The 28,000-nt window shown below is 38.8% G+C and overlaps 1 protein-coding gene across 2 annotated transcripts in view; it reads left to right on the top strand.

Moving 5' to 3' along the window:
• The window catches only part of LOC143848998 (influenza virus NS1A-binding protein), a 44,334-nt gene that overhangs the window by 3,370 nt on the left and 12,964 nt on the right, over nucleotides 1-28,000 (top strand). Inside the window, exons 3-8 of one of the 2 annotated variants that reach the window (XM_077358043.1) lie at nucleotides 4,028-4,197; nucleotides 11,196-11,377; nucleotides 11,612-12,349; nucleotides 12,447-12,524; nucleotides 19,215-19,539; nucleotides 19,641-19,840. In XM_077358043.1, coding sequence (XP_077214158.1) covers nucleotides 4,029-4,197; nucleotides 11,196-11,377; nucleotides 11,612-12,349; nucleotides 12,447-12,524; nucleotides 19,215-19,539; nucleotides 19,641-19,840 — 1,692 coding nt within the window. In that variant the 5' untranslated portion in view covers nucleotide 4,028. Of the gene's footprint in view, nucleotides 1-4,021; nucleotides 4,198-11,195; nucleotides 11,378-11,611; nucleotides 12,350-12,446; nucleotides 12,525-19,214; nucleotides 19,540-19,640; nucleotides 19,841-28,000 lie in introns of both variants that reach the window. The other variant, XM_077358042.1, reaches the window with a different exon arrangement.

Here is a 28,000-nt window from a genome sequence, read left to right as displayed (position 1 = left end):
AGCTGCATATTCATGTCACGGTTTCATAAAAAAATCAGCGATGCATGGAATTCATGAAATTGCCATTCGAATTGTGCAAATGCTAGTGATCGTTTTACCTTTGGTTTTGCATGTTGGAAATTCGTGAGAATTTCTTCATTTCCTTTGGTCTCGGTTTACTCTATTGAAATACTTGCAAAGGAAGTCCAGATCAGGATTGGATTTGCACAAGACCTAATTTCTTGAGTATTTTTTTTTTGGATTTGCGCAAGACCTATTTTCTTGAGTATTAAGCAAATACTTATTAAGCATTTCCATCTTGCTCGTGCTATTGGTACTTGGAAAGATAGTAGTGGCCAGAGCTAGTATAAGCTCACCCTTGGATATGTCTTTGGTACATTTTTTCTTTGCTGCATCAAAGAGCTTCTAAACACAGTTTTCCACCTTAAGTTTTCTTATAGAGATGGGCACCAAAAGATTAGATTTGAACCTCAAATAATAAGTAATTGTGGATAAACACTAAGTAGATAACTCAGCCCTGGATAGGAACCGAGTTCTATTGGTAGGATACTTTGATTGTATTTCTGACAGCACAAGCATGGTTTCTGCCCAAAGTCTTGAGGCATGGATTAATTCTTCTTGTTCAATGCTATTCCACCATTTCACTTTCCATTTGGAATTGTATCTTTTGTAAAACGAAGGTGTAAAGAATTGTAGTTTGAACCATGCATGGTGGAAGTACGTACTGTCCTCTCTGTTGAATAATAGAACATCCTGAGAAATTGAAGAATAGCTATTGGTTGAGGCTTGAACAACTCTCAGACTCTCCATCTAGCGTTAGTGTTTAATTGCATGTGCTCTTGTATTGATTGATTAATAGGCTATAGTTCAGAACATTGACGCTCGCGATTTCAAATATTTTTTTAACTACCTGATCGTAAGCAGTGGGATGTTTGCTGACTGAAAAACATGGCAATAGGAAGTTCCTGCCACACTTGGAAATAAAACCTTGCTAGGCTTTAAACTCAACTCAACTCAACAAAGCCTTTGCCCAAACTAGTTTGGGTCGGCTAAATGTATCCTTTAGAAAAAATTCATGAAGAAGGTGAAAGGAATCTACATGGCTCTAATCCTGGCTCTAGTTGGGTTCTTCTACGTGGATCATTTTCTTCCATTCTATCCTATCAAAGGTCATGTCTATTATGTTCCTAGCTATCGAGTCTTTCCTCACTGTTTCTAAACCTTGCTAGGCTTTAGTCCTGATAAATTACTGCCATTAATATAGTGCGCAATACAACTGATTCCTGCCTAACTGCCCTAAGAATTCAGATCATCATTACTAACTTCTAATGAGGCGGAGGTTAGAGCGTTCTACCAGGGCATAAAAAGTTTGGACTTCGCAATCTTGGATAAGTTATTGTGGAGGGAGATTCCAGAAATGTCATCCGGTGGCTTTGCGGCTCGGTTGTTCCTCCATGGAGATTTGCCCATTTCTTTGATGAGATCTCATATTGTGTGCATAGGTCATCTATTATCTTCAATCACATTAGAAGATCCGCTAATAGTGTAGCAGATAAGTTGGCAAGGGATGGGGTGGGGAGGCGTGGGTTGAAGATGTTCGACTTTCTCCCCCCTTGAGTTTTGTTCTTTCTTCTATTGCATTACTCCTCTTTTTATAGTCTCTTGTTGTACTTTTCAGGGGATCATCTCTGTCTCCCCTTTCTTATTGAATGAAATTGCAACCCTCCAAAAAAAAAGAGAGAATTCTGATCGTCATTAGTCCATTCTGCTGGGTTATGAGCTATTCATTTAAAGGTTATGAGCAAGAAGTCATGGTCATTTGTTTGATCTGACAGCTTAATTCAAACTTCAACACTTGAGCATTACTTCTGCCACCTACCCTTCATTTTTCTATTGCATCAGGAGGTATTTGTGGGGCTGAGGATAGCGCCTCTAGCTCAATGGTAAAGACTTTTAACCAGAAGGTCGGAGGTTCAATCCAGCTTACCTACCCAAAAAAGGTATTTGTGGGCCCCACAAATGCACACTAGCATTTTATCCATTAGTAGGGCCCATAAACCTGTTGGGTAATGGTAATTGAGTATTGAACCTTTAGGACTTAAAAGTCTTGTAGTTGTTGACGACTAGCGTCTGATTTGAAATATTTTGAATGTCCGTGTGACTCTAAAAAGTCTCCATTGAAGTCCCTGTAAGTCTTAAGAGTCTTATCACATTCAAAGCAAGTCCCTCTAAGAGTCATTGAGATTCTATGAGAGTCCACGCGACACTCAGAATCCGCCACGACTAACCCCCCCTTAGAGTATCTTGATTGATGTATGTTTGTATTTGGATGATTTTCTTTTTCTTTTCATTTTGTAGATATTGTTTTTTTTTTCTTAAAATGCTTTATGCATTTATATCTGGAATTTGGCATACTTATGTATCTCCAAGAAACCCATTAAAGGCCACTACAAAGGTTCCATACCCATGTTCTTGGAGGCATAGCGAGTGTTAGTTCTTTCTTTTTTCATTTTGTCACGATCAAAGCCCTACGAATGGATGGCCTTTCCTTTCCTTAGGTCAATGACTCGGTTGTTCGCTACAGTTAACCATGTTAGAAAGGTGCCATTCCCCCATGCTCTCGAAGAACCCCCACCCCCTGCTGCACCTGGATTTCCCGGAGCAGCCCAATAAAATATTACTGTAATCCAGCTTAATAAGGTTGTTTGAATATCACAAGAAAGGTGAGTACAAATTTTTTGAGATCCTATTGTTTGGGTTTTGAATAAAAGGGCAGTTTGAAGTTGAATATTTCTGCTGTTTGCTTATTAAATGTTTGAAACAAACCCGGGATTTAGAATTAGCTTGTGGGGGTTTATGAAAAGCATGTCTATTGCTCTCAAGGAATGGTTGAGAACTTGTATTCGGACATGAACTTACCAAGGTAAAACCAAGTAAACTTGGGCAAGTGAAATGAGCCAGGTCTACTTGAGCGAGTCAGTATTTGACTCGATGTTTTTAAATATTGTTCTCAAGCCAGTTATTCCAAATGGGGCCTTAAAATGAGGGGGGGGGGGGGGGGGGGATTTGCTAGGGCCTTTCGCAGAAAGGCATTTCGCGGAGGTTTGTTGCTTGAGAGAGCAGCCACCTCAGATGAATTGAATGAAAAAGACAAAATCTGTTGAAAAGTGAGCCTGTGTGGCTGCTCTCATGCAACAACCAGGTGCGAAATGCCTTTCTGCGAAAGTGCCTAGCAAATCCCAATTTGGGGTGTAAAGTCACGAATGCTTAAAAAGGAGGAAAATTAAGTAGGAGGTGCTTACTACAGGTGGAGGTGGTGCTATAAATTTACAGCCACTAACCTGCTGTTAATAATCTCTCTGAAGTCTTAGTGCCCAAACAGTTCTAAAAAACTTTCTCTACAAAGGAATTTTCTCTTTGCGGAAAATTTCAGAAAACTGATTTTTTTGTTGACACTAACTGATGAACTTTAAGCAATCTCATCCGAATGTATTCTATAAATTAGCAGCTGAATCCACCACTGGATTTATTCCAGAAATACAAGTTTTCTCGCATCCCTATGTCATGGAAATTTTGACACCTGGATTTCTAGCACTCATGGACTTTCAGCTTTACTAATCTGCATAAAGGTCTGCACTGCCACTTCTCTAGCCAAAGAGAATAAATAATTGAAACAGACATGAATTTTTAGTTGTGAGATTTCAGTTACAAGAAACTCTTGAAAATCTGTAAATAATTATATTCATACTATTTATAGACTAATATGAAAATCTGTAAATAATTTCACTATTACTTTCATTGTATGGATGGCATGGATGTACTCTGTATTATGACTTTGAATGACAATGTCTAACCCCTTGTTTTTTTTTTTTGAATGGTGACAGCAATGTCTTACCCTGTGCTTCTGTCCAAGTAATTAACGACTGATATTGAAAATCAGTGTTGTTCTGTTTAAGCTATTATTATTGTTGGACTCTTTGGCGTTAAAGCAGGGTCTTACTGATTTTTTCCATTTTTGTAGTAACAGAATGGGGGCAGGGAGGAAAACTTATACCATGAATGAAGGGGTTCCATCTTCTCCAACAGCTGCAAACTCCAGTGTATCGGCTAGAAATTTGAGGAAAAGTGACCTAGGTGGAGTCATCTTTGGCTGTAAGAATTACACTATGAATGAATGCCTCTCGAACCAGCTTTTTGGTCAGTTGACTACCTTTCATCTTTTTTCCTTTGCAAGTTGCTTAACTTTTGCATTTCCATTTTGATTTGTCCAAAGGTTCATCCACTTGTTGTATTAGGTTGAAAGCACAACTTTTAATCCAGTAAGTTTGTAAACAAGAATCTTGGAACTATTAAATGCCCAATTCGTTTTGATATGGATGAGTCTGATGCAGAGGAGTCTGATATTGATGAGTCTTATGCAGAGGAGTCTGATGCCATCTGCAACCACTTCGGATGAATGAAGAGAAAGGTAGAAGAGAGGAGAAAAGAAGAAGAAAGAAAACTATGGAGAGAATTTTCGTGGAGGTTGTGGAGTTGTAACTCAAACCCCACTTGGGCTACCTCACAATCGCTTGTTATTTAGATATAAAGTTCAAATTACATTAGTTGTCAATAGGAGCCAATGATGAACCCCATCCTCATAATGTGAATTGTGAAAGAATGACGACTTTTAAAGAATTGCACTGAAACATAAATATAAATCAAACTAAGCTGACTTTGGAGTATAGGTATAATCCAAGTCCATTTTGAGTTGCATACTGCTAAAACTTACTTCCACCAAAGTCTTTATAAACAAGTCCACTAGCTGATATTCGCACAAGCAAGTGACAATCTACTTCAGCGTCCTTGGCACTCTTAAAACTTTTCTCTTCCATAAGAGTCTTCAATCAAACCAACTTGCACACATTTATGCTTCATCACTTGAAGATCTGCTAGTCTTTTACCACCACTAGGGTCTCTCCTTGACTCACGACCGTTTTCTCTGCCAATGACACAACATCATCTGCTAGAATTACCTCTACTTCCTAAATATTCTAAGAATGACTCATCTCCAACACTGAAAACCTCCGTCAAGTCATATGACAAAAGGAAACTAAAAAATCCTCTAATAGAATCACCTCTACTTGCTAAAGATGTCAAGAATGACTCCTCTCCAACATTGAAACCCTCCGTGAAGTAATATGACCACAAAGTGTAACAAACGCGAAGAAGGTAACACAATCCATACAAAGACAGTGCATCCTTTATAAAGGCACATCACTCCTTAGGAAAGCACGGTGGCCTGCATAGAGAAGGTTATCGACGCACAATATTACACAACAATGCACATAAATGTCAAGAGCTCCACACAATGACACAGCAGTCTATAGGCTGCACTATAATTCTATATAGGCCACTTGCAACAGTAATTCACACGAAACAACAATCTAAGGTAGCAATCCGCACCAAAACTGCTCAACAATTGACAAAAAGATTGCATAGCAGTCCACACAAATGAATAAACATCCCATGCACTGGCTACAAAATAGCACACAATAATGCATAAAGGCTACACAATATTTCGAAGCAGCCATCTCAGAGCAACTTTCATAGTACACACGGGACAACACGTAACATCAACGTCTAGCAAACCATTAAAAAAAGCATCAAAGTTAAGCTAGCAAGGGCAGAACAACACGTATAGTAAAGTACCAGTTCACATAGATAAGCAATAGATTCAAACTTTTATCAGGAAGCTGTGTTGCATGGATTCTTTGCTCTCTATGCCGAATCCATGTTGACACATCTCCACAGGGGAATCTGACGTGGATTCGCGTGGGACACACCCCGGATTCTTGTTGTAGCCGTTTCCTGCACGAATCCTGTTTTTTCGGGCGAATCCGACACATTGTTGTCTGTTTTAAAATGCAAATCCTGTATATTTTCCCTTTAAAAGTGTTCCTTTTTATATAAAAGCAAAACCCACACTCTTTTAATACAAACCCTTGTACCTCGTCCTTCCATCCTCAAACATTAACCCCCCTTCTCCTTCTTCGACCCTCTTAATAAAAATTCTAATGCCTCGATCCTCCTCCCTCAATTTTTTCATGAACACACACACACACACACACACACATATATAATATTTAAATTTTTTAAATTTTATTTTATTTAATAAAAATTACCGAATCCACGAATCATACTTTTTGGAGTTTGCCGAATCCGACACCTCGAATCCGTGTCGGATCCCGGCACGCGAATCCGAATCCATGCAACACATTTGGGAAGGGAGCGCTCGGAGGGTAGTGATATAGACACGGGATGGCCTTAGAGTATGTGCTTCAATTCTTAACCTATGATAACAGTACTGTAGTAGTTTTTCTCTACTTAACTCATGTTGATTAGGGAAATAGATATGAAGCATGTGTATAGGTAAGGAAGGGAGCGCTCGGGAAATAGAGTACTGAATGAATGTGAGTTGAGCTTGCATTAGAGTTGAAGGGGAGGGAGTGAAGAAAACATGTAAAATAAAGAGGTGGTCGAGTGGTGAATAGATAAGAAAGAAGGGCTGCACATGAGTGCCACTTAGGCATAACAACCTCTTCAACTAACATCTCCCACATTAGCAGCAAGGGGGACCACATGGTGCCACCTTAGAAGATGCCAGCTAGCAATCTAGAAGGTTTCTTGGTCATCTAAAATAGAAATCAAGTACTGAAGCAAGCTATTTTCTTGAACCCATAATTTGTAATCGTGAAAGTTTTTTAAGAGCTTCTAGCTCTTGGAGAATCCACCTCAGTGGAAGAAGAGTGATTCATCTTTGCAGTAAGAGTCCCTATATGCAACCTAAAGTAAGGAATGATAGATGTGGCTAACAAAGTGCACTTGCTACTATGTGTGTTGTTCATCGATTGACAAATTCACCAGCCTTTGCAATTTCTTTAGGATGTTCTTCTTTAAATCTCCTCCGAAGGTTACTTTAGGTATATATCTACAAAGTCTGCTACGAAATTGACATGTAGAGCCATATGAGACAACATAGAATGGCTTAGTTCTTGAAATGACAGAGGACCATGTTGACTTAGCAGAGACTATCTTTCATGATCATTTTCTCGATTATGGCAGCTCATTATGATAGAAAACATTATTGCATGAGCAGAAACACGAGACATAGGGCTTTATTGACATCGAGTACAGGGACACAAACAACACACAATTCAGACTGCTTGGGTGGTGGGAAGCACGATCAAGGAGGGATTATGATGACTTGACCTACGGGTCCAGAGGAAAGGGGCTTGCATTGGAGAGTTTTGTGTTCGATGATGTGTACTGATTCGACGGAAACCTCCGAGCACGAAGGAGATTTGTTGCCACTTGAAAGCACTAGGCATTCATCGGGTTCTGATTAGAGTGAATGCTCAGGGATTGGTCCAAGGGCATGAGGATCTTGGCAATTTCGTAGTAGACTTTGTAGATATATGCCTAAAGTAACCTTCAGAGGAGATTTGAAGAAGACCATCTTAAAGAAATTACAAGGGCTGGTGAATATTTCAACCGGTGAACACATAGTAGAAAGTGTAGCAAGTGCATTTTGATGCCCAGATCTATCATTCCTTGCAAAATACTCCAAAATTTATGTGTACTTTTGAGCCTTATGGTTTAGCATAGGTAGAAATGAGTGTTTCACATGAAGATCAGAAACATAGACGAGACTTTTCTTGAAATAGAATTTAAGAACAGAGACTTCATGTTTTCAAATTCATAGAGAAGTTGTTTACAATCTATAATTGGACGAGAAGGTATAAGGACTCTTACTGTAAAGTTGAATCATACTCTTCTTCCATGAATGTAAATTTTCCAAGAGCTAAAAGCTCTAAAAAACCCTTTCACGATTACAAATTTTGGGTTTAAGAAAACTACTTGCTTCAGCACTTGATTCCTATTTATAGGTGACCTTGAAACCTTCTAGATTGCTAGCTGGCATCTTCTGAGGTGACAGCATGTGGTCCCTCTTGCTACTGATGTGAGAGATGTTAGTTGAAGAGGTTGTTATGTAAGTGGCACTCATATGCAACCCTTCTTTCTTCTTTATTCACCACTCGACCACCTCTTTAATTTACATGTTTTCTTCATTTCCTCCCTTTTAGCTCTAATGCAAGGTCAATTCACATTCATATTACTAAACACCTGCCTTCATCACCTACTGCACATACTTTATATGTATTTCTCTTACCAACATGAGTTAAGTAGAGAAAGACTACTACTATCATAGGCTAAGAATTGAAACCCATACTCCAAGGCCGTCCCGTATCTACATCAAACTCTCCCGCCTTAAAAAGAGCTTGCCCTCAAGGATAGTATAGAAATAATGATTTGAAGAAGAAAATTAGAAGTTACAAAAAGAAAGGATAGTAGTTATGACATCACACCACTAACTGCCCAGCAACATTGCACCAATGGCTAGATCATGAACATCACACCAATGTCTAAGAGTAATGGAAGTCAAAGCAAGAGCAAAAGCTTCAATTTTTTATTCATTCATTTATTATTGATAACAACATGTAAAGAACCCTCTTTTAAGATAAAGGGGGTCATGGGCAATACTAGCTGGGTGCTCTCCTGTAATGGGAATTCGATACATGGCAAGAAAAGAGGACAGATGGTATAACTACCTAGGCTCTCCCCTTTAATGAGATTTGGACAAATAGCACTCTTACAGCATTACAACACATATGTACGAGGTTACATAGACACAATAAAATTGAAACACACGAGAAAAAAGAAAAGAAGACCACTTAAACAACACACTAGACACATATAGGATAGGTAAAAAAAAATACACTCATGATGTTCCTATTGAAGGTTGAGCACCAAGTGTAAAGAGATTTGGTAGTCTCTAGAGCTTCGTACAGCGTGCTAGCGGAATTACTAGAACATCAATTCTATCGGTGACATGGTTGAGAAATTAGGTCATGCAAGTAAAGGAGATCTCGCCTGGATCTGAGGTATGAATCGGATAAAACTAGATCTACGCTGGATGCAATGACTTGAAGCTTAATATGTGCTGGATCTGTGATTTGTAGTCTTGATATGTCCAAAAGAAAGTTACGGATGCCATCATCTAACCGTATCGAAGTGAGAGATGGAGAATGGTGTCTTCGCTATGCCGATACACCCTAAACTCAGGTTAGATGTCCTTTCTAGGCTGCCTTCCTGTCGTAGATGGTCCTCCCTCCTATTATCCTATTTGAAAGAATTCAACTCTATTGGACAGAGAAATCTAATCCATCTTCCATGTATCCTTGAACAATGATTCATCCCTTTCTTCGAGATCCTTTTGTCTTGCACTGTCGTCCTAACGTGGATCAAGTTAAGTCTCAACTAAAAGAGTATATCATCAGTCTAGGTTGGTTCTCGATCAAGTTTACACCCCGAAGCTAGAATAAAAGTCACACTTGTCTGCAATAAGTTGAACCCAAGTTTTACTCTGATACCAAAAATTATTCCAGACATTTCTGCAGAAGGAAACACTTTGAGGGTAATCTGATGCCATATGTGGGTTATAATTTCAGAGTTTTTTTTTTTTTTTTTGAATGGTTATAATTTCGGAGTTCTGAGAAATTTTAGCAACGTGTTCAATACCTGGGTTCTATACAGTTTGGAGGTGACTATAAATTATTTTTACAGCCTCTCTTGGGCAACATCTTGCTAGAATAGTAGCCATATCAATTATTACCAGGCTCTAGGGTGAGGAAATATTCGGACTGCGATGGGCTTTTGAACATGATTTGAGGCAATTAATTGTGGAAGGGGACTCAGCTAATGCAATCAGTTGGGCTTCGGATGCTTCAAGGGGCCCTTGGCAGATTCAAGGACTTATTCCTGAGATCTTAGACCTTATACGAATATTGGAACCCAGAATTGAGCATAGAAGAAGATCCGCTAATGAGGCAGAGGACACCCTAGCAAAGGAAGGAGTATTTAGTTGGTCATTGTTCCTTAAATTCAACTAATGTAGCAGACTCTGTAACTACTTTAATTTCTGCATTGTACTTGGCGTGGGACTTCTTGTTCCCGCCCTGATTATTAATGAAACTTGTCAACTTTAAAAAAAAAAGGGTGAGGAATAAGGACTATGCTAAATTATTGCAATTCGTTGTACACATGTTACCAGAAATGAAAGGTAAGACATTCAATGTAAAGGGGATAAGAGATCCATCCTAGAGCATGGAGATATGAGAATGCGATTGTTGAAATTCTTGTTCTAATATTGAGTTATCTTCTCTATCTAAGCATATTTCAAGAAGCTCCAATGATGTGGCAGACACTTCATCTAGAGGAGTCCGTCATTTAGTTTATATTTAGAGAGTTTTGCCACTTTATAGTTCTTGTTTTTGGGTTTCTCTGTGTCCATGTCATCCCCTCTTTTTCTTTTTGTTACGTATTTTGTTGTCACTTATAAACAAAGAAGAGAACAATAGCAACTGGAACCAAACAGATTTATATCTTCGAGTACGATCAGGGAAGTGGGGGCTTACTTACTATTTAAGTGTGTTTTATGTATTGAATGACAGTGCAACCATTTTTGTGATTTCTCCTCATATTATAAGAACTTTACATATTTGCCTTTTTGCTGGAGTAGGTAGTAGTGGCATCTTCCCTATGCCTTAAAAGAAACAAATATTAATATTTGAATAATCTCTGAACATGCTTTCTATTAATGGAAAATTCTTCTGCTCGAGGGATTTATTGTTTATTCTCATTTTATGATACACATTAAGAGATTTATAGATAAGCTATCTACTACCCCTCTCTGAGTGTACTTGAATATTTATATCTTTTGTCCAAATGCAGCTTGAATGATGCCATGTGGTCGACTCTTTCTTCCAACTCTTACTAATAACTTGAAAGCTTGCCGAATCATCTTGATCTTCTATTAAGAGTACATTTTCTCCAAGGGAATACTATATTTTGTTGCATACCCTAGTAATATTTGGGTTATTTTTTTATGCGTGCAAGGCATTTGCGACTCCATTTAGGAACAACATTATTGATCACTTGTTTACTTAGTACGGGGATAATCCTTACTTGGTACCGAGCAACTTGCATTAGGAATCATTATTTTCTTCATTGAGTCATCTTATCTTTCCTTAAACATATGGTCAGCGTAGTTTTGGTTCCAAGAATGCCTAAAATCATTGCTGATTGCTTGACAGGATTACCTGCTCCACATTTTTCTTACGTAAAGAATATTGGACCTGGCTTGCCATTATTCTTATTCAATTACACAGACCGAAAGCTACATGGAATCTATGAGTCCGCAAGTACTGGGCAGATGAACATAAACCCATATGGCTGGACTACTGATGGTTCAGACAGAACATCGTATCCTGCACAGGTATCATCCACAAGCATTGAAGGACTGGAATTTCGTTTTCCGTGGAAAATTCAGTGAAAATCTTATAATTTCGGCCGGAATCCGAAATTTCGGTATTTTGGCCAAAATTTAAAACCATGCAAGCATATCCCTTCACATGTCTTCGTAGTTATGTAGTGAAATTTGTAATTTTATTCGTTAATGATCTTATGAAGACTCCCTTTTGTGATTATATACTATTTTGCTTTTGCTCAGGTTCGCATTCGTATTCAGACACAGTGTAAACCGTTGGTGGAAAATCAGTTTTTCCCTGTAATAGCTGACAATTTTTACACTCCCAGCCACTTTTGGTTTGAATTGGACCATGCCCAGGTGGCAGGTTTGATGTCATTGTTCATGTCTGCACCCTATTCTGGGCCTGTTGTTTTGCCACTAAGTATGTCCAAAACGAGCAATCCTTCAAACACGTTGCCTAGTGCTAGATGGCAATCAACTGGGAGCTTGGGTAAGGCTTCTGGTTCTAGTGTGTGGGTGAGCACTGGGGACAGTGGATTGGAAAAGAATTCAAAGTCATTTGCTGATATAGTGACTGGAAATAATAAATTTGAGACATTACTTTGGGACGGTGAAAATAATGATTCTGGCAACTCAAATAAAACATCCTCTAGCAACAATGAAGATGGGGATTTAAACGCACCTGTCTCGGCATGGGATTGCCCTGATATTGACGAAGCCAATACGAACAAGGAGGCAATGGATAATGATGAGGATATGGTGTTACTCAAGTTGAGGCAACTGGTATATGATCGCGAATGTTCACATTTGTCTGTTAAGGATAAGGATTTCTCTGATGATGGTTGTATTTCTAATATGATCGAGGACTTGCTTATGGATGATGAGAAGTCAGAAGAGCCGTTGGGGTCCACAGCGAAGTTTGAAGAAGTCCGTCCGAAGTCATCTGATATTCATTCCGACTTAGGACAGGGGAATGAGGTTGTAGATCTTTTCAATTTCTTGTATTGGATTGTTTTGAAGTATTATTTGTCTATTTTCCTGCTGTTGACATCTATTTTTGCATGCATTTATGTAGTTGAGACACGTTGTGGAACAGTTAAAGATTTCTTCAGTGGAACAGCTTCAAAAATTTATAGCACTGGAGAAGAAGCAGGTACTACTACAGCATATATGAATACTGCTCAATTTCTGTTATTTATCTATTATTTGTCTATATCAGGCCTTTTGGTAATGGTTTTAACAATGTTAAGATGGAAAAAAAATCGTCTTCGACTCTCTTGGTTTCTTGATGTGGTTGAATGTTGGAAGAGTTGAAAGGAAAGTGAAAAACACATGTTTTATCTACAATAGTAAATTTTATTAAAAAGTACAGCAGGAATCCAAGGAGTGGACAGCAGTGTGAGAATGGGAGGTCCCCATACAATTTCACTTCTGTCGATTCCTTTCCTTGTCAATTAATCCACCTTTTCATTGATTGATCATGGATGGTTCATCAATTTAGGGTTAATGATTGTGCAAAGGTATTTATTTAGTCTTCATCATTAACCCAAAAGGGTCAATTGTTGTTAAAATCATATTATCCATGATTCGATTTGTACGATTCAAGTCGAATCGCGGGGCGGGTAAAACGATTCAAATCGGAAGGAAGAATCGTTTTCTGTAAAAATTGCAAGATTTTTACTATTTTTAATATTCTTTTTACGATTTTTACTATTCGTTTTTTTTTGCTTGTTTTGCTATGATGGACCCTTTACTATTAGAAATAAATCATATATAAACCCCTCGCCCCAACTTATAACCTCAAAACAAGTAAAGAAAACCCTAACTCTATTCTTCTCCTCTTCTTTCATTCTTTTCCTCCTCGTCCTTCCTACTTGTAACCTATGTCACAAATATCTCCGATATTTTCAAAATATAGCGTTTTTATCGCGACATTTTGATAAAACGACAAAATCCTGAAATAATCCCGAGATTATAAAAATATGGCGATATTTTCATTTTTATCATAAAATATTACGATAATATCACGATATTTTCCCGATATTTTTATGATATTTTTATTTATATTTTTTTTCTTAAATTTATACATTTATATATTTTTAAATAATTTTATTTTTATCGTTTTTTTCCCGATTTTTTATATATCCCGAGATTTTCCTTTGCCGAGAAATTCCCGAGCACAATATTTGTGACATAGCTTGTAACCAACCTATAACCTATAAACCCCTGTTCCTCCTTATTTTTTATTTAATTTAATTTGGTGGTTTTAAATGAAAAATAGATAATTACTCATTTTATTCTTTTTTTGACCTTTTTATGTTTTTAATATATTTTCTCATTTTTGCCATTCAAAAAATATTTTCTTATTTTGGTATATAAATCTGAAAAAAATCTTACGATTGACGATCTGATTTACGATTGGAGCCTGTTACGATTTACGATTCGTTTCCAATTTTCAGAACCTTGATAAGGGTTAATGATTGTGAGTTACATCCATATATCTCAGCAAGTATCTAGTCTACATAAGTCTCGGATAGTTGTTGAAACTATAGTTTTAAATTTCGGCCGAAATTTTCGATTAAGTATTAATTTTTAATTTCTTTACAGAATTTTCGCCAAAATTACCGAAATTTCAGCCCAAAAAAGCGACATTTCAAGCGCTTCTACTGAATTTCGGCCGAAATTTCGGTTACGGTGATGACTAAAGTTATACCTGAAACCAAATTACCGAAATTTCGGCCCAAAAAACTGACATTTCAAGCGCTTCTACCAAATTTCAGCCGACATTTCGGTTTCGGTGAGGACCGAAATTATGCCTGAAACCAAAATTTTAACCTTGGTTGTAACCATTATGAAAATAGTTTTTGCAAGGGGTTTGAAACTTTTCTCTACTTTTTTTTTCTCTGAGGCAGCACCATATTCTTATCTTTCATTTACTTATGTGCTTGGTTTTGTTTCGGGTCGAATTTAAGCTCAAAACTTGTGATTATTATTATATTTCTGCTGCACCCTTACAGAGTAAAAATAAGGTTTTTTTTCCATAAAGACTAAGAATAAGGTATTATGATTATGTAAAGAACTAAATTGACTCATCTCCCAATATCCTTTCTAACCTGGATGATGTAGATTTCTGTATGCCGATTCCATAGCTTCCACGAGTCTTTTCCATTTTAACTCGATTATGCGTCCAAGAAGGTTTTTTTTTTTTTTTTTTTTGTATGAGATGCCCATGGCCAACCATCGGTAATATGGAAAATATTGGAAAAATGAAATCAGAAGAATTATCGGTGTTTGCAATTCCAACAATTATTTGTAATGAATCATCAACATAATAACTTGACGAGTTGTCATGAGGCATAAAGATGGTAAAGCATATGTAGCGGTGTAAACCATATGATGATTTGGACCAGAGTCAATAATCCCATGTAAAATTTGACTTGACAAGAAACTTCGGTTTATCAATGAAAATACTTGCATCATTCTCATTGGATTTATCAAGTTACTAGAAGATGAGCAAGCTATCTTCTTGATGCCTTGGAATATTTGCTGCATTATGTCTTTGAGCCTTGGGAATATTAACAAATGCAGCTACAGACTATGAATTCTGACTAGCTAGCTAAGGAATACTGTCCATATCTAGTTGTGAGATCACATAAGGTGAATGTGCAATATTTGTTTGAGCTACTCCTTTTGTTTGATCTTGAAGTATGGATAAGGAACTCAACAGTTTACCTGATGTGCTACCTGTATTCTTACAATGTGTAACGACCCGGATTTTTGGATTACTCTAAACCGTTAACAAAAGACAGTAATTTTTTTGTTTTTACAAATTTGAAAACTCAATTAAAAGATTACTAAAGAGTCTAACAAGAGGATTTGACATAATTATCAAACACATAAACAAACTAAGAATAAGATGAATAGCTGCCAAGGCCACACGGCATCACCAATTACTCTATCCTCGCTCTTGCACACCCCTTTTTATTCTCGATTTCCTTATTAGCATTTGTCTCAATGTCATCAATTGTAGATTCATCCGGTAATAAACATACATACTTAAACAACTTTTGAATTTAAAGCATACAACTTAATTCATTAGGGGAGCACGTAACAACAATCATCTCTAAAGAAAGCCTGCAACATTAACAGGGATCATGCGATGACATTTTAACCATGTGAAACAGTTATTCTAGCAAGGCAAAGAACGTTTTACAAGTAAGAAACTTATGTTTGTTATTATTATTTGTAATATATGAGACGACTTATCCAAGACAATCATGCTCCCTTAGCTTGTTGTCCCGCCCCCAATACATTCCACTACCCTCGTCTACAAGTAGTGGGCATGAGGGACTTTTTACGATGTGCCTACTGGCCACTCCGCCTCTTGACATCACGATCTAAGAGGATAAATTTGCCACCATGGGGGTGTGCTAAAAGCCCATGGCCGGCACGAAATTTCATTATTCCTAGACCACTCATACCTCCGCCCAATCCACCAAATCATTTTACCCAATGTCATTTATTTCATTTATTAATTACCAGTTTTTCTGGTATGTCATCCATTTTCAATATCCTTAAGATATTCATTAGTAATTTTCTTTCTTCCAAAATATTTTCTTTTAACAAGGAATCATAGCATTCCATCATTTGTGAACATTAGCATCTCATTAATTGTGGGCATAACATCATTATTAAATCGATTACATGCGACTAATATGGCAAAACAAGTGAGTGAAATATATATCATTTAACAACAGTTATGTCCACAAGTCATTATCATGAACTACTAAGAATCTTCATTGCATACGATTAAATCAATCATTGTCCAAGAGTGTAAGTTTAGAGCATGGTTTTAAATTTTGACCGAAATCCGAAATTTCTGAGAAAATGCAATTTTTTTTTCTAAAGAAATGTTCCAAAATTTTGGAATTTCGATCCGAAATTTCGGAATGAATTAAATAATTTTTTTTAATTATTACCAAATTTCGACCGAAATTTCAGGGGTCTGAAACCGGTACCGAAACCAAAATTTTAAACCATGGTTTAGAGTACCGTCACCTGCCTGTTATTTGTGATGCGAAAGAGTGGAAAAATCCTCTATGTCTGAATAAAGTTCGCTACTGGATCTGAAACAAAATGATGTATTCATTCTAAGTTCTCAACCCAGATTTCCAAATGATACACACATACACGTAGCCAAGGCTTGTGTGAAACTATATATTGTTAGGACTTAATTATCTTGGTTTACAAATATATTTGGGTGCATATTCATTGTTTAGGGGTTGTTTTTATTGAAAAGATAGGCGTAAACAATCTTCTGACATATTCTAATCCTCACTCATTGAAAATGATTTTACAATATATATTCTATCATATACGGGCTGTTTTAACAAAAGATACTCTTAAATGCTTAAATTTATAGCATTTATGTGCTGATTTTTAGAAAAATACATTCTTTGTCAATAGTAACATGCACACACCATACGAAAAATATATAACAAATTAATTGAAAAACAGAAATTAATGCATGCCGATTTTGCATATAAAACAAACAGCCTAAAGCCATATAATGATCACACGCCTAGTCCCAATCTTTCAAAAATAATGCCCTGCAAATTTCAGATTAAAATCAATAATATTTTTCATCAAGAAAATATGTTTTCTATATATTTATGGCATAAAATCTTAAAAAGAAAAACTCAAAACAAGGTTTTTGATTTAAAAGAAAACCACAAAATCAAGAAAACATAGCTAGAAACCCTAATTAGATCAAATCAAGAACAAATAAAAGAAAAAATTGACAATTCGAGCAAAAATATGAAAAACGGGTTTTTCGGGCACTTACTCGAAGACGAAAACCCAAAAAGACGAAAAACACCAATTCTTCTTCTCCGTTTCTTCTCTTTTCCTTTTCTTTTTTCTCTCTCTTTCTTTGGACGTGCACAAGTAGGGTTGCAAAAAGCCCATATTTTGGGTTTTTAATAGCTAATGAGTTTTGTGCTTAAAGTGGTTTCCCAATTAGATTTAATGTTAAAAGGTAGCTTCTTAATCCAAGTCTTCCACAATTAGCAAGAGTCCATCTTTATTAAAACTCCCTAAGGGTGTACCTATCAAATTTAACAACTAAACTAAAGTTTTTAAATAAAAATAAAAACTCAAAAGTTGCCTAATAAGATAAAACTCGTAACTATGCCTAACCTTGACAGAAAAAGGGTCATAATTTGCTGAACTTACGTCCGAATCGCTAAATCTTGCGTCCGTTGGATAGGTATTCGAAATACCCACTACTGGGACCAAAATCATGTTGAACGGACAAGATTTGATGCCCTAATAATTGGTCATACTAAAAAAACGGAAATACATTGTGTTTTTTGGTCTGGGGATCTACGATCCAGATTTAATTAAAGTTATTAACTTTCTAGGCTCGTTTGGGGCCGGGTCTTTACACAATAGCAGCACACCTAGCTGTTATTTCCCTCTCATTTTCTCTTAGAAGCATGATTCAAGAATCCACCATGGGGCCCACCAATTTAAGCTACGAGAGCATCCAATCCTGATCTTTCTATATAGATATAATACCTTTAGGTCTGACAATTTTATTCACGCAGAATTTTTTAGACGAAATTCTCTTGGAAATTTCACCGACGGAAGGATCCCACAAGAACAGGAAGAGGATTAGGGAATGTAAGCTCCCCACTTTATGAAATAATTTTTGTTGCTTCATGTGATAAGAGTATTTGTCAATTGCCATTACGTCAAAGGAATAGTTGTAAGCTCTGTTTGATGCAATTAGCTTAATTATGGGAGAACGAGGTATTGGGATCTCTGATCTTGTTCTAATGCCATTACAAAGAACATAAAGACTGGTTGCATGGAGGAGATGAGCCTTGGAGTCTTCTCGTAGTTACATTGATCATAGAGTGGTGGTAAGTGATGTTTGGTTATCAACCTCATAGAATAGTGGTAGACTAGTGGTAGGGGGTGCCATTACCAATATAGAGGGAGAAGAGAGAGCCACCAAACCTGGGTTTCTGATGACTTGGCGCCCAAAACCCATGTTAATCCCCTACGAAAGCCAGATTTTGTGCAACTATTTGGAGTCAAAATAAACAGAGGGGGCATAAAAATCAGAAGTCATGATTTGGATATTGCACAAAGCTATTTGTATGACAATGGTCTTCCTGATCTTTCAAAAAAAAAAAACAATGGTCTTCTTGAATTACAATAACTTAAGCAGATATATTATTACCGTAAATAAGGTTTTAAATTTCGGTTTCGGTTTCGATCGTCAACGAAATTGAAATATTTTGGTTTTAGTACGATTTTTTGGCCAAAATTTTGTAAAATCACGAAAACATTTCGGTAAGAAATCATGGCCGCAATCCAAGCAGGATTCTTCACCACTGTTTTTTCTTTTATTTCTTGCCCTTTTTTCATAAATATCTTAAAGGAATCTCGTGGTTCTTCTCCTTTCTGCAAGTGGAATTGATTTTTGTAAGTGTTTCTGTCGAAATGTTTTTGTTTTTTTTATCTAAAACGTTGCATGTTTTGCATATTTGAACCAAAACATTAGTGAAATCCTAAAATTTTGGGTGAAATCTTGTATTTTTCTGTATCCAAGTGGATTTCTTATCGGTAGCAGTTGAAATCGAAATGTTTCAGCCAAAATTTAAAACCGTGACCCTAACGACAAATACACCCTTATAAATAAGAAATGCAAACAATGATTGTTCCCAACTTTAACTAACTTCCAGTTATGTATTTGCCTATGTTCTTTGTGCAACATCATATTTTCCCTCTCTATGCTTGAACATTTGATAATTGATTCGCTTCAACAATTCAGGTAGACTCTGATAGAGAAATCCAGCAATTGAAAAATCGTGTGAGGGAATTAGAATATCAGTTGGGCCGATCGATGCCGCACATTGATGAAACATTGAACAAGTCCCTTGATAAACTCTATCTGGACCCTGAGGAGTTGATTTTTTTGATAGGGGGATATGATGGCATTTCGTGGCTGTCATCCTTGGATTCTTATTCACCTTCCAGGGACATAATAACATCACTTAGTTCAATGGGTTCAGTTCGTTCATATGCTTCTGCAGCAACATTGTATGGTGACATTTACATTTTTGGTGGTGGAAATGGTGTTTTGTGGTATGACACAGGTATTATTCGTTACCATCTCTCAGCTGTTCTTTTGTTTTTTCCTTCAAAATTTTATCTTTCTTGCTCACGGTTTGACATAGCTATTTTATTTGTGTAAAAGTTGAACGGTACAACCTAAAGAATAATGATTGGACTCGATGTCCTCCATTGGTTCGTAAAAAGGGAAGCTTAGCTGGAGCTATTTTACAAAACAAAATATTCGCAATTGGAGGTGGAGATGGAGTTGAATGTTTTTCCGACGTGGAAATGTTTGACCCAGCCCTTGGTAGATGGATCAACTATCAACCATTGCTTCAAAAGGTACTTTCCATTTATTTGTTTGGGCTCTACTTTATAGGTTATGTTGCTTGAGAATGTGTACAGAAGTCTCCAGCTACTCTTGGTATGTAGTTGTTACGAGAGAGAGAAGAAAAGGAGAATAGTGAGTTAGGGCATGACTCCCCCTCACAAAAGTATTTATATAATAAGATAAAGACATACAATGACCATAATGACCCTATGAACTTTACTTATTCTAATACTCCCCTCAAGCTGAAATGTATAAATTATACATTCCTAGCTTGTTACAGATATCACTCAACTTTGCTTTACTTAATGATTTTTTGAACATATCAGCCAATTGATATGCAGAACGAGTGAATACAGTACATGTTCTGAATCCTCTGACGAATGAAGTGACAATCGACTTCAATGTGATTGGTGCGCTCATGGAAGACTGGATTTGTTGCAATGTAGATGCAGCCTTGTTGTTGGAATATGTAACTTCCCTAAGGGCATTTAGGACTTTGTACATTCCTTTATGTTTTAGTATAAAGATATGAGTAAGGGGGAGATAACCCTAACTCATTTATTTTCTCTGTCTAAACTTTCGTCTAACATTGTATCAGAGCCTTAGGGTTTTCTGATCCCTAGCAGCCTCCATCTTCTCCGCCACCCCCCTCACCGTGAAACCCAACTCCGAGCCAAGTTTCATCGGAGGCAGACCGGCACGCCATCTTTTTCCTCCTCAGGAGGAGTCGTTCTGTCCGAGCCGAAGTCCGCCGTCCCTCCCGCCCGCCACGCCTCTCTTCTCTTCCCCCCTGCGCAAAGCTCCTGGTCCTGTATCCCCGCGTAGCAACCTCACACATTTTTTACCTAGGGCGGAAATTATTTTCCAAGAACGAGGATTTGCACCCCCCAAAATTTTCTAGGAAAATATTTTCTTCCCAGCTTGGAAAACGACCAAGGATTTGTACCCCCGCAAAATTTTCCAGGAAAATATTTTCTGTGTTGGAAAACTTTTTCCAGGACCGAGGATTTGCACCCTCCAAAATTTTCCAGGAAAATATTTTCTGAGCCCCCCCCCCACAAAATCACTTTCCGGGAAATAAGTTTCCAGGGCTGTGTTTCGCCTCGCATCATAATTTTTTTTTTCCAGCCCCCAATTCCTAGGTTTGCTGGTAAGCCTCACACCCCAAGGTTTTCAACCCACATCATTTTTCCGCCTGTTCCTTTCATCACTTGGTAAACCCTACCACTATTTTCTCCCTGTTATTATGTGTTAGATCTTCATCTCTTACCCTACTTTGATTCTTGTTTGTCTTTGCGGCTCCCCTCTGTGTCTCATGGCTTCCCTCTTGTCAAGCTTCGTCGATGCCCGTCATTCTTGGAGTCGCGTCTAGCTTTGCCCACCTATTCTATTTTCTCCTGTTATTCGTCTTGGTTTGGATTGCCTGTTTCTTTCTTGCTTGTTGTTATAGAGGAGGTGCTTGACAATCCTTTCACAGGAGTGGCTCCTGGTGTTCGTCCGACACCCTCTTTGGCGTCTTCTTCGTCATCATCTCTCTCTGTGGATGGATCATTCTCACATATCACTACTGTTAAGTTGGATGGGGCAAACTATGTTACTTGGAAAGCAGCCGTCGAGAAGTATCTTATTGCCCGTGGGAAAGCCCACGTCATTCGTCGTGATCCTCCTCCTACGACGGATCCCACCTTTGATCGATGGGAACAGGAGGATGCTCTTGTTTGCACCCTTCTGTGGCAGAGTATGGCCCCTCACGTCTCTGGGCCCTTGATGCTTCTGCCTACTGCGAAACGGATATGGGATCAGGTTACTCTTCTTTACTCTGGCGTGGCAAACATTAGTCGGATCTGCTCTACCTATTCTGAGTGGGTGCGTTTCCGCCGTGGTGATCTTCCTCTTGCCACCCATTACAGCCAATTCGTTGGCCTCTGTCAGCAGCTTCATGTTTACATGCCACTTACCACGGATCTCACGGAGGCTGCCCGTCAGAGGGATCAGATCCGTGTTGTGCAGTACCTGGAGAGTTTGGGTCCAGAGTACATGCATCTTCGTCAGCAGATTATCGTTTCTGGTGCTATTCCTTCCCTTACTGAGGTTTACTCCTGCGTCCAGCAGTGCTCTCCTGTTGATCCAGTGATATCTGTTCCTATTGATGGTTCTGCTCTCGCGACCTATAATGGCAGTACTCGCCCGCCTCGTGGTGGAGCCTCCTCTGGTGGTGGTCGTTCTGGTGGTGGCCGTGGCCGTTCTTTTTGCACTCACTGTCAGCGCGAGGGACATTATATTGACCATTGTTATACCCTACATCCCGAGCTTCGTCAGGCACGCTCGGCTCACATGGCTGCTACTACTGCTTCGGTTTCAGATTGCGCTCCATCTGCTTCTGTTCCTGCACCAGCTGATTCCACCTATACATTATCCCATGCCGATTATGAGGAGTTCCAGCGTCTGCGGCTCAGTTCTCATCCTCCCTCTGCAGGTTTCGCCCAGCCAGGTAGTTCACCCACTACCCTTCTATCTAGCTTAGGGTCATGGATCATTGACTCTGGGGCATCCAATCACCTGACTGCTCTTCTCAGCTTCATTCTTTTCGCTCTTTCTCATCTCCCTCTCAGTCTATAACCCTTGCTGATGGGTCCACTACACCTATCACTGGTGTTGGTCATATCTCCCCTCATCCTGCTCTTACCTCATCTTCTGTTTTATGTGTCCCAAAATCACCATTTAGTTTACTTTCAGTTAGCCAAATTACTAAATCTCTTCATTGTTCTGTCTCATTTTTCCCATCTTACTGTTTGTTTCAGGATCTCTCGACTGAGAAGACGATTGGAACGGGTCGTGAGGTAGATGGACTCTATCGTCTTGACTGCCGGCCGCCTACTGTCTTACATAGCTCTGTGGATACATTTCAGTGGCATTGTCGCCTGGGGCATCCTTCACTTCAGCGGCTGCAGCAGACTTCTCTGGTTCCCGGACCTTTTTCTAGTTTTCAGTGCGAGTCCTGTGAACTCGGGAAGCACCGTCGTGTGTCGTTTCCGTCCCGGATCATTAGTCGAGTGTCTAGTCCATTTGAATTAGTCCATTCTGATGTATGGGGACCCTCTAGGGTCGCGTCTAGTACTGGCTTTTGGTATTTTATTGTGTTTATTGATAACTTCTCACGCATGACCTGGTTATATTTACTTAAGAGTCGATCCGATGTGTTCTTTGCTTTTCGCACATTTCATTCTGATATTAAAAATCAATATAATTGCAATATTAAATGTCTTCGTACTGACAATGCTAGAGAATATTTTTCTGATACTAATGGCTTTCGATCCTATCTCTCCCAACATGGGATTTTACATCAGTCTTCATGTGCGTACACCTCTCAACAGAATGGTGTTGCTGAGAGGAAACTTCGTTATTTGCTTGAAGTAGGTCGCACTCTTCTTTTTCAGATGAGTGTTCCTAAGGCATACTGGAGTGATGCCCTTCTCATGGCGTGTTTCTTAGCAAATCGCCTTCCTTCCTCTGTCTTAGAGGGTGCCTCTTCTTTCGAGATTTTATCTCCTAGTAAGGACCAGTTTCCTCTGACACCTCGTGTATTTGGATGCGTTTGTTTTGTTCATCACCTTGGACCTGGCCATGACAAACTCGATCCCCGGTCTGAGCGTTGTGTCTTTCTGGGGTATTCCCGTACGCAGAAAGGCTATCGTTGCTATAGCCCTCGTCTGCGTCGCTGGTTTGTCTCAGCCATTGTTACGTTCTTTGAGTCTGAGGCATTCTTCCAACATGGCGCGGCATCTTTCACCCCTTCTCTCGAGTCCGAGGTCTCGCTTCCCTTACCAGATCTACCTGCTTCTCTTCCGTCATCTCCTATTTCCGTGCGGCCAGCTTCTGCAGCTTCTACTTCTTCAGCCACGTTGGAGAAGCCAGCTCCACCTAAAATTACACAGCAGTATCAGCGGCGCCAAGTTACAGATAGGTCTCTTCTACCTCCTCTCGCACAATCATCTTCTGAGCCGATGATCCCTCTCTCCCGCTCTCAGGTATCTTCTCTTCCGCCTTCCTCTGTTGTTTCTGATTCTCCTATTGCATCTCGTACGAGATCCCGTTCCACTGCACATCCTATTTCGAATTTTGTTTCTTATGATAAGCTCACCAGTACCTTCCGGAGCTTTGTTTCCTCCTTGTCTTCTATCTCTTTACCACAGTCAGTGGCTGAGGCTCTTGACCATCCTGGCTGGCGTGATGCTATGAATCTAGAAATGGGCGCTCTTCATAGTAATGATACATGGGATCTGGTTTCCCTACCCGCTGGTGCCCGTCCTGTTGGTTGTCAGTGGGTTTTCTCCATCAAATACCTCCCTGATGGTACTGTCGAGCGCTTAAAAGCACGGTTAGTCGCGAAAGGATACACTCAGACTTTTGGTGTTGACTACACTGAGACATTCAGTCCCGTTGCGAAAATTCCCTCTGTCCGTGTGTTCCTGTCTCTTGCTGTTAATCATAGCTGGCCCCTTCATCAGCTGGATGTGAAGAATGCCTTCCTCCATGGCGACCTCACTGAGGAGGTGTATATGGAACAACCACCAGGGTTTGTTGCTCAGGGGGAGACTTCCTCCTACGTGTGTCGCCTACACAAGTCACTATATGGCCTCAAACAATCTCCGCGTGCGTGGTTTGGGAGATTCAGTGAGGCAGTCATGCGCTTTGGCATGAAACAATGCGCAGTGGATCACTCGGTCTTCAGTTATCACTCTTCAGTTGGGTGTATTTTGTTGATAGTTTATGTGGATGACATAATCATCACAGGGAGCAATTCACAAGGTATACAACGTTTGAAAATCTTCTTGCAAAAGGAATTCTCTACTAAGGATTTGGGTCAGCTCAGGTATTTCTTGGGGATAGAGGTTGCTCGTTCCTCTAGAGGCTTGTCCCTATCACAGAGAAAGTATGTCTTGGACTTGCTAAAAGAAACAGGCAATCTTGGAGTTAAACTAGCTTCTGCACCCATGGATCCTAATGTGAAACTCGTTCCAGAAGAAGGAGAGTTGTTGGAGGATCCTGGCAGGTATCGCAGGCTTGTCGGTAAACTTATATATCTCACGGTTAGTCGGCCAGATATTTCATATGCTGTTGGAGTTGTCAGTCAGTATATGAGCTCTCCACGTACTTCTCACTGGGCTGCGGTGACACAGATTTTTAAGTATTTGAAAGGGGCTCCAGGGAAGGGATTGATGTTCAAAAGACATGGCCATATGAAAGTTGAAGGCTTCTCTGATTCAGATTGGGCTGGATCCCCAGCAGATAGACGGTCCACCACTGGGTATTGTACATTTGTAGGTGGCAATCTTGTTTCATGGAAGAGTAAGAAGCAGGATGTTATAGCTAAGTCCAGTGCAGAGGCTGAATACAGGGCTATGGCACAGACAAGCACATAACTTATTTGGCTACGTTCACTTCTTTCTGGAATTGGCTTTATTTCATCTTTTCCTTCGCAGCTTTATTGCGACAACAAAGCTGCAATATACATTGCCAACAATCCAGTCTTCCATGAGCGCACCAAGCATATTGAAGTGGATTGTCATTTTATCCGTCAAAGAATCCAGAAAAGAGAGATTTGCACTGTGTTTATTCGATCAGGGGACCAATTAGCTGATATGTTTACAAAGTCCTTAAATAAGTCAAAATTGAATGATATATGTAACAAGCTAGGAATGTATGATATTTACATTCCAGCTTGAGGGGGAGTGTTGGAATATGTAACTTGCCTAAGGGCATTTAGGACTTTGTACATTCCTTTATGTTTTAGTATAAAGATATGAGTCAGGGGGAGATAACCCTAACTCATTTATTTTCTCTGTCTAAACTTTCGTCTAACAGTTGTCACAATTGTATTGTGAAGGCGAAAAAGATACGATTCGAATCTCAGATAAAAGTGATCTCACCCAGATAATCTATGTACTTGAAACGTTTCGGCCGAGATATTTCAGTTTCGGCGGCAAAATTTCATTGAAATTCCAAAATTTCGCCGAAATGTCACCATTGAAATTTCATTTTTAGCCTTTTTTACAAAATTTCCACCGAAATTTTAAATTGATCCATCGAAAATTTTAAAAAGTCCACCAAAATGTTATAATTCGCACCGAAATTTATAAAATATTCACCGAAAATTGCCAAAATTTCCACTGAAATTGCTGAAATTTCGGTCGAAATTAAAAATAAAAATGAAATCATAATAATTTTTTACATGATTTCGGCCGAAATTTTGGCACGAAACCGAAACGTTTCGGTTTTGGTGGTGACCGAAACCGACACTGAAACTGAAATTTAAAACCTTGCTTGTGGGTGCCATCGCTCTGTATACTGCCTCGACACTTGACTTTGCAATGATGCCCCACTTTTTGCTTTTCCATGATACCAAGTTACCTCCTACAGAAGTACAATACCCGGTAGTTGATCTCCTGTCTGCTGGAGACCCAGCCCAATCAGCATCAGAGAAACCCTCAATTCGCATATGACCAGTCCATAACGATCAAAGTCGAATCACGAGCCTATTAATGAAGCAAATTTAATGAAACAACAACTGGTACCATAGAGAAGCGGCCATAAACTAGAGAGTCTTGACCAATTCGAAAGATCATTCGATGTAGGTGAAATAACTGAAGTTTGGGTTGTTCGGTCAAGTAACGGAAACTCAATAGAATTAATAACTGTCTCAATGTAATCTTTTCTTTGTTTTTGATTTTGATTGTTTGAATATTCAAGAGCTAAGACCATTCTGATGCTCCTTTTCTCGCCATTCATAAGCTGAACCAACAATTGGGATAAGCACGAAAATTATAGCTTCTATACATATAGATACACCCAATACATCGAAACTCATTGCTCATGGATAAAGAAAGATCGTTTCAACATGAAAAACAACAAAAACTGGAGCAAACATGTAAGAACGAATTCAGAATTGTAACCAAGCATATCCCCCATTGGTTCTATACCCGATTCATAACTAGAGAGTTTCTCTGATCCTCCACTATTCGGGGCTAAAACTCCCGAAATTAGAGATGCTATTATAGGAATAAGATTTGATATTATTAGAAATGCCCAGAAAATATCATATTCGTAAAGCAGAAACATAGATGCACTTAGGACTGTCAATCGGGATGGGCAAGCTCGAAGCCCGCCCGTTCGGCCAGCTAAAAGCCCGCCCATAATTAAAATGAGAACAAGCCAAACCAAGCTTCGTCAAAAGTTGAAGCTCGAACTCTAATTTGGGCTGAGCTTGATCAAGGGTCGTCCAGCCCGTTATAGGCCCGGGCCCGATAATATATTTACTATATAATTTTTCAGGATTTTTTATGCCCTTAAAAATAACAGTAGATATTAATTAAATAGGTACTTCAACATCAACAGAATAGAGGTACCCAAGGATCACCCTTTAAGATGATCTTTAGATGAGTCCCAACGAATCATTTACAGTTGTTGCCCCATAGTCTTTTATCGTGCAGAAAATATGAGGTGATGGGCAAGCCCGAACTCGGCCCGAAGCCCGTTGTGGAGTTTGGGCTGAGTTTGGGCAAGCAAATTTTCTAATTTAGTCAGGCCCGAACTCGGCCCGTAGCCCGTTGTATAGACATGGGCTGAGCTTAAGCACCTCAGGCCCGCCCAAGCTCGGCCCGATTGACAGAGTCCTAGATGCACTCCCATGAATGTGGAATATACCGAATTAGTCGATTCAAATTGGAATTGTCAATTCATCCATAACTGCTTTAGTTGAAACAACAATTTTGATCGAACCACATAGTTTAGTTTATTTGCTGCGGGTCATGCCTCGTTTCAAGATTCATCCAATAGAATCCCACTTACCCTTTCTTCAATTCTATTTAGATATGGTGTAGACATATTATTTATGTTCTTGTACAAATAAGACTCTCACTTTACCTTGGATTTTCTATAAATAAAATAAAATAAATGAAAATAAATGAAAGAATGTTTTCATTTTCACTAATACGAATTTCAATTCATATTAGTGAAAATGAATATTATTCATATTCATCAAATATGAATAAAAAAATATTAATTCAATATTATTTATAGGAAAAAATATTAAAAAATGCAAAGTTTTGTCTAAATTGTGAATAAAGGGTAGTGATTTGAAAATTATGAAAAGGTGTTGTTAGGTGAGAGAA

Source organism: Tasmannia lanceolata, unplaced genomic scaffold, assembly GCF_043159265.1.
Source record: "Tasmannia lanceolata isolate RefF3 unplaced genomic scaffold, GAP_Taslan_0.1 ptg000016l, whole genome shotgun sequence".
Classification (NCBI taxonomy): Eukaryota; Viridiplantae; Streptophyta; class Magnoliopsida; order Canellales; family Winteraceae; genus Tasmannia; species Tasmannia lanceolata.
This window is presented reverse-complemented; position numbering and strand designations above follow the sequence as displayed.